The 12,808-nt window shown below is 39.4% G+C and overlaps 1 protein-coding gene across 9 annotated transcripts in view; it reads left to right on the top strand.

The window, feature by feature from the left end:
- The window catches only part of ICA1 (islet cell autoantigen 1), a 141,329-nt gene that overhangs the window by 33,518 nt on the left and 95,003 nt on the right, over nucleotides 1-12,808 (top strand). For all 9 annotated transcript variants that reach the window (XM_046670319.1, XM_046670311.1, XM_046670317.1 and 6 more), the window contains one exon: nucleotides 2,552-2,750. In XM_046670319.1, the coding sequence (XP_046526275.1) occupies nucleotides 2,552-2,750 (199 nt within the window). The remainder of the gene's footprint in view (nucleotides 1-2,551; nucleotides 2,751-12,808) is intronic.

The following is a 12,808-nucleotide window of genomic DNA, read 5'->3' as shown; positions in this document are numbered from 1 at the left end:
TGTTAAACATATAATTATCACTAATTTCAGTGGGAAAAATTCTTATACATACCTGTATGCTAATATTAGCATCCATTTTTTGGGAAGAAAGCCAAATCTCTGGACACAATCACTACAAGAGTTACTGTTACCGATCACATAATTATTTTATAACATGGCTATCCAGTAATGGCCTTTCATGGTTGTGTACCAGATTAGCTCACAAAGCACACATATGACCTTAAGTTTTATATAATCTAACCTTTGGATACAGACAAAAACAGTAAAGTAAATCAACCCACACAACTCAAATGATACTTGAAAGTATTACTACTATAAACCAGCACACTGCCCCATATCCATCATTTAATGCAGCTTGGACAACTTTGCAATTTGGAAGGTGGCCTCCTGCAAGATGGCTCTGGTTTCACGACCCTCAGCTGCTCACCAGGCACATGAAATCCAAACCAGTCCTCCTAGACTTGAAGAAAGTAGGAGGATGACATAAAACTCTCGTGAGGTTGAATTCTCAAACCTTGAATGGACATAATGTGGGATATGCCAGAATGTGTTTTTAATATAAACAGCATCATACCATAGAATTTTTGTATAATATTTCATACTGATTATTTTGCAAATTGATTTTTTGGTCAAATAACCTTAAGACCTTTTAATGTCACTATATACATTTTTAAAAACATCCGTGGCATAGTATTCCATTATCTGGGCGTGCCATGATACGTAACCCAGCCTGCTGGCCACTACTCAAGTCACTTCCACCTTTTCCTACTAAAGGAGAAATTTCTTTGGAGTAGACCTTTAGGCACTTTATTAACTATCCCCATTGGGTCAATTTTCCTGAATGAAAGTGTGGGCCAGTCTTTCACTGAAGCTTGATATTTCTGGTTATTGAGTTTTTTCTTGGTCCAGACGGTCCCTGGTAGCACAAGTAAATGGGTTTTCACCTTTCTGATTTTATATGAAACAAGTTACAGGGAAAAAAAATGAAATGATTTTGTATGCCTTTTTCTTCAAGATCTTAACATCCGTTATCATGTCATTACATCTTCAAAGGTTTCTGTCAAACTTGACAACTGTCAAAGAAATTGAGAATATTTTATTCACAAGACTCTTTTTCAGCCAGTTTAGGAAAATTGGCAAAATCCTAGGGAAGAGAAAAAGGAGGCCAGAAATGAACAGGCTCCTTAGGGGGACAGCTGAGGACTCGTTCTCTTAATTAGAAGGCTTCAGTTGTATAAACCTTCACACCAGCATTTGTTTCGCTGACTTATTTGGTAGTCATTGCTACAACTGCTCATTCAATTTGATGAAAAGTGAGTATTAAATTTAATCCAATGGTGATAAAACACAAGCTTACTTTATGGCACAACAATATGTCTTTGAAAACAACCTGCAACACCTAGGTAGGATGGCGTGAGCAAGCTATCTTTAGAGAAGTGCTGAATATTTTAAAACAATGCTTTGCAGACAAGAGGAAAACTAGAAAGAATAGAAAAAGGGATTTTTTTTCTTAAAGTCGATAGCACCATTTATAATCTTATAGTGCTATACACATGTGAGGCATTGCAGACATTCCCGGGACTGCTGAGAGCTGACTGAAGCTGCCAGCACCATTGTTGCCTTCCACTTAGTAAGATTGCATTTAAATTGAAACGTAAATATTTATCATATTTTTATTCTTTGAACCTTTGCAATTTCATGGAGAAGACTGCATTTTAAGAGTGTAATTCATCTGACACTCATTTTGTGTAGGGAGATGGAAGAAGCAGTATTTTTCCCCCCCAAAAATAGATATTTTGTTCAAAGTTTTATATTCCTCAAACATTTTTTTGCTGCATATAAATGACAATATATTATGGCAAATATTATAATTATTTTATACACACTTTGTTATATAATATACATTCATTTCTGGTGTACTATCCTTAGGTTTTGTTTTTTTATAATCATCAAGTCACATAACCTGTCTGTAAGTGCCTAACACAGTAGGCCCTCAATAAATGTACTTCTCCCCCTTCCTAGACCATTTAAAAATGCTTCTATTCATTCTTTATTCTCTGCAACTGTTGGAGCAAACAGCAGATGCCCTGGCCTTTGGAAAGTCATGCAAAATGGCCTCGCCAAGGAGGCTCTAATCATACGCATGTCCATCCCTCCTCAAAGGGCAGGCTTCAGAGGAGCAGAAGGCAGAGAGGGGCCGAGAGTAGACATGGGAAATGGTTATGCCTTGGTTAATGATTAGTCCTCCTTTAACACAGGACTGGTTTTAGCTTCAAAAGAGCATTCTTTGCCTAGGCATAATGCCACCCCTAACAATACTGATAGAAGTACTTCCTGGTGGTGTAGTCAAGTAACAGTAATCTAAGGGTAATCGTCTCTGGTTGACTCATCAGTTCACATACTTTCCATTATAACTCATCAACTATTTCTGCAGCATTGTGTATGTTCCATGCACTGTTCTAGGCTCATGAGTTTAAGATTAGTAAAGTGTCAAGGATTCAAATTGCTGGTCCACTTAGTTTCAAGCTTGTGGCTTTATCCTCTCGTCTAGGTTGGCCCTGCGCAATCCTTTGTGTCGATTTCACCAAGAAGTGGAGACTTTTCGGCATCGGGCCATCTCGGACACTTGGCTGACGGTGAACCGCATGGAGCAGTGCCGGACTGAATACAGAGGAGCATTATTATGGATGAAGGACGTGTCACAGGAGCTTGATCCAGACCTCTACAAGCAAATGGAGAAGTTCAGGAAGGTACGATGTTTTGTGAGGGTTACCAAAAGGGGTACCTGCTGGAAGGTAGTGAGATGTGATTTGAACCCCTCTAGTGAGGAAGACCTCGTTCCAAAGCACTGAGGATGCAATTAATCATTGCTGGTGTCTTCTTATGTGACAGAATACCAATTAATGTGATATATAATTCTCTAAGGATGAGATAGAACAGACAGCTAGAAATTGCTGGGATTTAGTAACTGGTTCTAATTGAAGTCAGATTTTCATATAATGTGCACTTTTTGTAAGGTTGTCACTTTTAAATGCTTTTTCATGCATAACTAAAAATCGAGATTAGATCAAAGGAAACTGAAAGGTGAGAAGAGACTTTTGGGGAAATCTTTTTTAATTGCTAATGAATATTAAAATTAATAGAAGAGTAATGCTCCTTTGTTTTGTGAAGTTCAGAAGCAGTGGGATTTAGTTGTAAGGATTAAATAATGTGGCATTGACTCCATCTGCAGTGGACACCTTCAGAAATTTGTCTGAGGAAAATAGGGAGCTGAGGAGATGGATATGCCCTTAAGTTTCTGTGAAATAACTGGTGAGCAGCAGAGGAAGAATCTTCCATTGGTTTTTTAATTATTTTGTGTCAATTCAGCTGTTTGGAGATTTTGTCATAGAAGGGTACATCCCGCCACTAGGTGGCAGTCATAAACTGAGTATTTATGAAATGCAGTAAGATTTTTGTTGTGTGCAATCTTGGTAGTTCTTTGTTTGGTCGACTTGGATAAATTTCAGAGTGTGAAAGAAAAAAAATCAAGCAAATGTGAGGTTTGACATAATATTGTGTCAACTGTCTTACTCATTTCAAAGGATCCATTTATAATTAGTGATATTGCTTAAAATCCCTGGATTTCTTTTTAAGTACATCATTGTGGGGCTGTAAATGGAATGGTGTGCAAGAGGTTAGATGTGTGGGATGGACGTAAGGAGGGACCTTCTATTACTTGAGAATAGGGTCACCGATTCTTGACCTAGGTATTAGATTGATACAAATTGTTTTAAAGGTCAAGTTTTATTTTGGTTTGTGATTAAGAATCCTTCCCTATGAAGGTCCATTTTATTTCTGATCATGGATGTTCTTAATGTGTTAGCAGCATCTAACTTCTCAGTAAGACAGGTTTCTGAGATCATGGAAAATTAGAAATGAAAAGTCCCTTAAAGATGATCTAGTGAAATTCACTCATTCTATAAAAGAGAAAAGACCCCAAAATAGTGAATAAAACTTTTTAAGACTTGATAGCTAGATCTTGGTGAGCCCAGGCTACATTTGAAGTTACCTGACTTTCTAATCATGCCAGTAATTTGGTTTGTCTTCAGGGCTTTATTTGGGTGTTGGAGGAGGATGGAGTGGAAAGGTTAAAGAAGAAAAAGGGGGAAAAAAAACCAACCCAATGTTATCTGCAGAGCACAGTGCCAGTCACTTTATGTATACTGCCTTCTTTAAGCCTCACAATAACCAAGGCACAGATTTTGTGTTATAGATGAAGAAAATGATACCTATGTTAAGTAACTAGCCCAAAGTCAGACAGGGCAGTGAAAGTCAGAATCCTAGTAAATATGCATAATTTTTTTCCCTAAGAGAGAAAAAAAGGAAATTGAAGAACATGCCTAAAATTGAGAAAGGCATTTTCATAGTAATACCTGTCCTGTGGTTTATTCATTCAACAAATATTTATTGAGAACCTTCTATGTGCCAGGTAATAAAAGAATACATATGATTATTCTGGAAGGTGGGAAAATTTCACGTGGAATTGTGTGTGTTTAGTTTTGTTTTGGTGGGTGGTTACTCGCTGTGTAAGGATGAAATAGAAACCAAGCCCTTCGTCATTTGGTTTGAATGTTGAAACATTTCCCACTCTTTAGTGTCATCAATCTGTTGATTTTGGAAATACGATTTAAAAAAAGATCCTTTGCCATGCAAAAGTAGCTGAAGCAATGCCTTACTTCACAATCCCATGTGTGCTGAATTTAATTTAATAGCTGAACATGGTGTACTTAGAATTTAGGGAACAGATTTTTTTTTCAGAAGTCTGTATTCAAGTGTATATTTGATTAGGTGAGACTCTCCATGAGGACAGGGACTGGATTGGTCGTCTTCATTGCCATTAACCCCAGGGCCAGCCTAGCACCTGGCCCCACGTTAACACTCATATCGGATGGCTGGGTTCCAGCCGTTGAGTTTGAAGTGCCAGACCCATGTTTTCTCAAACCTCCAGGGCGTTCCCACCACATGCAACTGATCTTGTGATGCTTTGAAAATTGACATGTGGTTTTGCAGGTAAGAAGCAGCATTATTAATTTGTGGCTGCTGCCCTCTCTGGGATGAATTTAAATTGTGGAGTTTGCTGTTTGCTTGGAATTTTAACATGAAATTTAACTTCCAGCAAGCTTTAGTGTTTCGCCCCAGTGGGATTCCATTTAAACAGAGTCTCTGTTTCTCTCTCAGAAATGTGTTACTGAAATGTATTTCTGAGTCCTCTGGGAGAGCCATCCAGCTGCAGGTGGGTCCTTAGGAGTCACTGTGGGAGGGCAAATTTCAGTCTCCTTAGAGCCAGCTGCCACCTTCACGTTTCAACTGGTGAATCCTGAACTATAGTAGTATTTTGCTGTAGATTCTGTTCTTTGAGTTCACACTTCCTAAGGAGACAGCACTCTAATTCACACCTCACAAATGTGATTCCCCTGGTTGCAATCTTTAGTATGCATTCATTCATTTATTCATTCATGCAACAAATGATATTGAAGCCCTACTGCATGCTAGGCCACATGCTGAAAGATATAGTGGTGAACAAGCAGACATGATTGCTGCCCTTGTGTCGAGTGTCGTCACTTGGGGATAGAGCAGGTAAACATGATGCACTATGATGACTCATTCTCTGGGGTAGCACATGGTGCCACAGGAGAGGCTTCCTGGAGGAAGTGGCATCTAAACAAGACATGGAGGATGAGTGAGGAGATGGGTGGAGGGTGTAGGGACAGCACAGCGGAGTTCCAGGCTGAGGAAGCAGCTTAGACAAAGGCCTTTAGGTGGAAGAAAACAGGGCACTTTCAAGGACGGGAAAGGTCCTCATGAGCAGAGTACAAAAGTTCAGGTGGGTGTGGGGACAGGGGTGCCCAGACAATGGGTCTGGAAAGGTAAGCAGTGCCACACCAGAAGGGCCATCTCCCTGAGGGCTGGGGGAAGGGAAGGGTATTGAGAAGGGAGAAGCGTGATGGAAGTTAAGTTCTCTTGGCTCACTTGGATTTTAATGTGGAGAAGGGGTTGGAAGGACCCGCGCACTGAGGCTGCAAGAGCTGCTGGAAGGCTTTTGTAGGGCCCCTTCCAGACCTGGGTACCCATGGAAGGGAGAGGAAAGCAGACCAGAGAGAAACATCCCATTCTGACCTCTACCCCACTCCATAAGGGCCCCACTTTAATTACCAAGCTCTTCGTTCAATTTAGAAAAGAGCAGAATTAGTATAAATAAATAGCAAGATCAAATGTACTTTCACCTCCAACCAAAGCTTTTTTCATAGTCTTCGAAATGCTAAGAAACTTTTTTAATAACACACAGTGAGCATGACCGAAATGATGAATGAAAGCCTTAAAATTAAACAAAGCAAATAATCTGTTTTCATTCTGGCACCCTTTGAAGCATGTGGGCCTGATGACAGAGCTCTCAGCAGCAACATTAATAAGCATTTATTAAGCGCCCGTATTTGGGGATGGAAATACAAAGAGGTGGAAAAACTTGATCCCAGCCCTCAAGAAGGACCCTGCTAGTCATCTGTTCCTTGTCAAAATTACCGTGATAAACAAGACACCTGGAGAGTGTGGCCATATGTAGCTGTTCTCCTGAAGACCCAGTAATAGGAAGCAGTGGGTGAATTTAAATAGGCAGGGCTGGGCCGCCGTGTACACTGGAAGCCCCTCCTGACGGTGTGATTCACCCCAGAGGGAAATGGACGGGAGACTACACCACGGGGTATTTTACGAGCAGTTACAACGTGTGATATATGTGTCCTTTGAAGGCAGAGTAAAAGGGTATAATTTAAAAATAGAAGTCAGCTTCTTGTAGCAGATTACATCAGCTTAAGTTGTGAGCTCACAGAAGAGCCTTTGCAGCCTGATGCCCTTGAGAGAGTCCTCCTGTGGTCAATTAAGTGTCTTGTTTTTCTTGAAAGTCAGAAATGGGATGGAGGGTAATTATTCTAAATGGAATAAAAGCTGCGTTAGGTGTAAGAAAATAGTTCTGAATCCCCTAAAGAGATAATATGGAAATGTATACGTGGGCATTTGTATGAGTCGGAGTCCTTATAGACAAGGACAAGGGACCGGCGTTTTAATGAGGGCCAGTTTCTAAATGGCTTAGTGAAATCCTACAGCATTTGTCAAGCGTTTTGTCATCATAATTCAAAACGGTATCTAAAAGGCAAGGTAGGAAATATGAATGATACACATTGGTATTCTCGGGCTTATATCTATTTAAAATAGTGTTAGGTTTTGGAGAGCTGTTCATTCAGTTAAGTCATATTCTCAAGGAAGAGAAGGTTTATTAACAAATGGTGGTGCTTAATAGCTGGGACTTTATTAGGGTCATCAGTCAGTGGTGTTCCTGTGTCCCAGCGAAGGTTTGGGTCTATAGAGCTTGGTCAAAGACTAGTAAACAGTATTGATGTTAGAGGTTTTTTTTTCCTGTGGGCAAAGACTTGGGTTAATTAATTTGACAGTATCATTAATTACTGCTGAGAGCATTGGTCTTTGTCAGAGGTTGGACTCTTAGCAATTGAGGGCAGGTCCCGTGGGAACTGGAGATGCCAAGTAATGTAGGAGCATCACCACTCAGCCGTCTCCCCGTCCTGTGATAAAGGCCTTTCCTTTTTGCCTGGACCATCCAGCTTTCCAGCTTAAACCAGTGTTCTGCTTCAGTTCAGTGCCAAGGGCAGGACGGACAGCACCTAACAAGTTGTGTAAAGTGAATGTGGAACATTCCGGTTTGGGCCCATACAATAGGCCAGCACTGTCTGTCAGTTTAAGCAGTACCTGGACTCCCAGGGCTTTGCTTAATTCACACATAAATGGGAAGCGGGGGTTGACCCATCGTCTCATCTGTCTCTTCTAGTTCTAAAAGTCTATGCTCTGGATTGAGTTCTTTGATGAGGTGACAGTTCCTTTTGTAAAGCTAATACTGTCTTTAACAGATCTGTTTCATGACTCTCCATTTTCATTTGCTGATTTTTGGTGTGTGCCTGTTGTTTGCTTTGTTTTGGTTGTTTAACTAGGCTGCCTGTTTTGGGGGTTTTTTTTTTAAATTTCTTATTGTGGTCTAAATAGTTTATAATGTGAAATTTCAGTTGTACATTAATATTTGTCAAACACCATATAAATGTGCCCCTGCACTCCTTGTGCCCATAGGGTACCTGTTTTTTTGTGGTCCCCAAGAAGATTGAATCTAGCTGCTAATCCCCACCCTTGGGTTACTGTTTCTTTATACTACCTAAATGCCATAGGGAAAACATGCCCTTTTCCTATGGCACACTGGGAAGGGAACAAATAATTGCACCCTTGCTTTCATTTCTGAATTTCATGAGATGAGGACTTTGGGGCTTTGTGTATCTTTTATTGATTTCCCCCACTGAACTTGGTGAACAGCAAAAATTAGTTTCAGTGTTAAGCCAAGACCATTTGGGATAGCATGCATGAAACAGATAACTCTTGCAGAGCTGGTGGCTGGCGGGCTGCTGCTCCTGATTAGAAGTAGAGAGGAGGAGGGAACATGACCTCAGAGTTGGGATGGCTCTACACTCTCTTCCCAGCCCTGCCTACGACCAGCTGTAACAGTGTGGATAAGTCTAGAAGTCTATTGCAATTTTCTCACACACTAAAGGAGAGGTAGGTACTAGATGATCACCAAGCTGTTCCAGCTGTAACATTTTTATTAATTCTTTCTCTACATCATTAAGCTCTAAAATCCTTAAGTGCATCTACAGAGAAGTGTAGACACTGGGGCAAGGCTAACATGTCCTTTGTTGGTGTGGTGTTTTCCTCCTATTGCAAGGAAGTTCTACTTGCTGAGTCTGCTCAGTCTTGTTGCTCCAATCTTAGACTCTGGAAAAGAAAAATGTTTTACTCATAATTCTTGGGTAGAGGAGCCTCTGGTATTTACAAACTGATAATATTTATCTCTTAATTAGATATTAATACTTTTTTGCAAGGGCAGAAACCTGTGGCCCATGGGCCAGCCACCTGTTTTTCTAAATAAACTTTCTGTTGTTACCCAACCATGCCCATTCATTTACTTACTGTCTATGGTTGCTTTCACAATACCATGGCAGAGTTGAGTAGTTACAACACAGAGTGTGGTCTGCAAAGCCAAAATCTTTACTTTTTTGCCCTGTTACAGAAAAGAGTTTGCTGTAAAAAACAAAAAAAACTCCAAAAAACCAAAAACCTGTAAAAAAAGAAAAAAAAAAAAAAACACCTGTAGTACATGTTGAGGTTAAGGAGTTTGGGGAATTTAAAATTTTTTAATTATGGTAAAACACATAACATAAAATTTACCATCTTAACCATTTTTGTGCCTAGTTCAGTAGTAAGTATATTGACCTTGTTGCACAACAGATCTCCAAACCTTTTTCATCTTGCAAAACTGAAACTCTGTACCCATTAAACAACCACTCCCCTTCTCTCCCTCCTCAGCCCCTGGTAACCATCATTCTACTTTTTGTTTTTATGAATTTGGCTACTTTAGATACCTCATATAAGTGGAATCATGCAGTGTTTGTCTTTTTGTGACTGGCTTATTTCACTTAGCATAATGTCTTCAAAATTCATCCATGTTGTAGCCTGTGGCAGGATTTTCTTCCTCTTCGAGGCTGAATAGTATTCCATTGCATGTATATACCACATTTTATTTCTCTGCTCATTTATTGATGGACACATTTGGGTTTCTTCCATCTCTTGGCTGTTGTAAATAGTGCTGCTATGAACATAGGTGTGTAAATAACTCTTTAAGAACCTCCTGTGAACCCCAAATGCACAATAAACCAACATAATATGCATCTTATAAATGTTTGTGTTACTGAATGAAATTTAATCCTGCCATTGAATAAAAATGAGACTCAGGCTATGCTAGGTGGAATCATTTGATTTTTATCCTAGAACATCTTGCTTACACATACTAATTCATAATTTAGATTATCTAATTCCTATAAGAATAATAAATATTGGTACAGTTTTAAAAAATAAACATATGTAATACTGTAAAAGTTAATATGTCGGTATAAAATATATTTTTTCCTGGAGGACTGGAGAGGACTACTTCTTATTTGAGACGGATGTCAAATCTTTGCCTATGGCATTTGTCTAAATTGTTTAAGGGAAAAGCTTGCTTGACTCAAGTTTCAAAGTGAACTCTAGACAAAAGTGCGTTATGGAAGTGTGAACTGATCTGGCCCAAGATAGTTTTCCTTTTGCCAGATTGGCTTTTCTTCCTAAGACTTATGTTTGTTGGATGGCATATGCAAGCCTGGTTTCTAGAATTTCGTGGATGATAATATACAAAATATACAGATTTTACTGAGTAGAATCCTCGGTTTCAGGTCAAAATGCTGCCATATAATGAGCCCATCTTACAACAAGGGCTTCTCAGTGCTCAGCAGCTAGAATCTCTTGGATGGATTCATTATTTCCATGTTTCCTCGTGTTGTGCTTTTGGCTGCAAGGTCAGAGGGATGGCTGGTGCCCATGACACCCTCCCCCACTCTCCTGCCCAACCACAGGCTGTTCCATCTGCCTCTGCCTCCTTTTGGTAGCTCCTGAAGAAGGTGTCATTATAGATTATGCTTAAATGGAAAATTACTGTATTCAAGTAGGGTGATATACTAGTTACTCTCTCTCTAGTTGCAGTCTCCAAGTCTGTCATATCTCTATATCCTTCTAGATTACCCTTTTCCTTTTGGGAAATATCATCTTTTCAAATATCATCAAATATCATCTTTTCTAGCTAGTCCTCTTATTCTCTCATGGCAAATTGGTTATGATTTTTACCATCTTCAAGAATTTACTATGAAAAAAGACAGTTGCACCCTCGTGGGTCAGCTTAGCACTCTCATTTTAAATGTTTATGATTTAGGGATTCATCTCACTATGTTATTACTCTTATTTTATAAAATGTTGATTTACTTAGATACATAAAAAATGTAAGATTTATTTAATTTCAAACAGGAGCAGCATAGCTACTATTTCCTGAGTGCCAATAGCTTTATAGTACTATAAGTTACCTTTTTTGGGGGGGAGGTGAGGAAGATTGGCCCTGAGCTAACATCTGTTGCCAATCTTCCTCTTTTTGCTTGAGGAAGATTGTCGCTGAGCCAACATCTGTGCCAGTCTTCCTCTATTTTATATGTGGGTCGCTGCCACAGCATGGCTTGATGAGCAGTGTATAGGTCCACACCTGGGATCTGAACCTGTGAACCCTGGGCTGCCAAAGCAAAGCACACAACTTAACCACTACACCATTGGGCCAGCCCCTGTAAGCTACTTTTATTAGAGTTTAAAAGAATTTCCTTCAAATACATTCTTCTTTGCAACCAGACTTTTCAGTGACAGAAAAAATAATGAGTTGATGGTTGACTAAATTGTCACTTTCACATAAGACTGGATTTATAAATTGGCTATGCAGAGTTAATATTTCAGAAAGAAATCTCTAAATCACAATTGCTTTAGGGAAAACCTGTGTTCTAAGGGATATTGAGAAGCTTTGAATAGCACTTTTTAAATGATTGAATTATTTTTGTGAACCCCAACAAAGTGTTCCTAACAGGATTTATCCCAAGCAGTATTGGCCCCCTAATGGAGTCATAGACTGGCAGTGCTTTCACAGGTTTCCTGTCTCCCAGGGAAACTCAGAATCCCCTTGTATCCCAAGTCCCAAGTCTAGCCATACTTGATTGTTTGAACTATCAAAATAATGAGTCAATAGGAAACTCGTATTTTCCATTCATAGTTCTGAGATTTAAAAAAAAAAATTGATGATTCCTTGATCTCCAGAGAACGATATAATACTAATTTAAGAGGGAAATTAGCCAGTTGAGGCCGGAGTATTACCCAGCATATGACTTAGCCAAGGGTGGGTCTGTTCACTAAATTGTGCAGGATTCTTGACCACTTTCAACTCACTTCTTCAAAGAGTAGCTTCACTTTGCCTCTTTTAATGAGTTTTGGTAAAAGTAAAATTACTTAAACAGAAAGCAGCTTTTTATTTTTTTATTTTTTATTGAGTTAATGATAGGTTACAATCTTGTGAAATTTCAGTTGTACATTATTGTTTGTCAGTCGTATTGTTCGTGCACCACTTCAGCCTTTGTGCCTACCCCCTACCCCCCCGTTCCCCTGGTAGCCACTAATCTGTTCTCTTTGTCTACATTTTTAAATTCCTCATATGAGTGGAGTCATACAGAGATTGTCCTTCTCTATCTGGATTATTTCACTTAACATAATTCCCTCAAGGTCCATCCATGTTGTTGTGAATGGGACAATTTTGTTCAAACAGAAAGCAGCTTTAAAGTATCTGTGCTTAGCCTTCTAGCATAAAATTTTCAGGACAATTCCAGGTATAATAAAATTACCCCAAGTGAAAAAATTCTGTTTCATATTCGGCAGTTATCCCACACTTAATCATTGCACAAGATAAATGAGACTCGTATATAGGAGCCCTAAAATCTTAAACTGGCCAATTTTACATGGACTCAGGGAGCTCTAAAAAGAAGCAGGCCCTTGAAAGGCCATTAGTACAACTTTGAAATGAAATTCCCACATGCATTAATCAAGCTTCTGTTGTTCCCATCAAATGAAATATGATTTTAGGGCTTGGTAACACTTCACACTTGATTGGCTCTTTCTATCCGACTACCCATCTATCTGTCCATCCATCTATTTAAATTCACTCCCCAGCTGTGAGTCTGAGACAAGCATTGTCATTTAGATGCTGATTCCTTACTGTGGTTCTTCTGGCGACTGCTGACATTGGAATAAGGGATACTTCTCAAGATAG

The sequence above is a fragment of the Equus quagga genome, chromosome 8 (assembly GCF_021613505.1).
Source record: "Equus quagga isolate Etosha38 chromosome 8, UCLA_HA_Equagga_1.0, whole genome shotgun sequence".
In the NCBI taxonomy this organism is placed as follows: Eukaryota; Metazoa; Chordata; class Mammalia; order Perissodactyla; family Equidae; genus Equus; species Equus quagga.
This window is presented reverse-complemented; position numbering and strand designations above follow the sequence as displayed.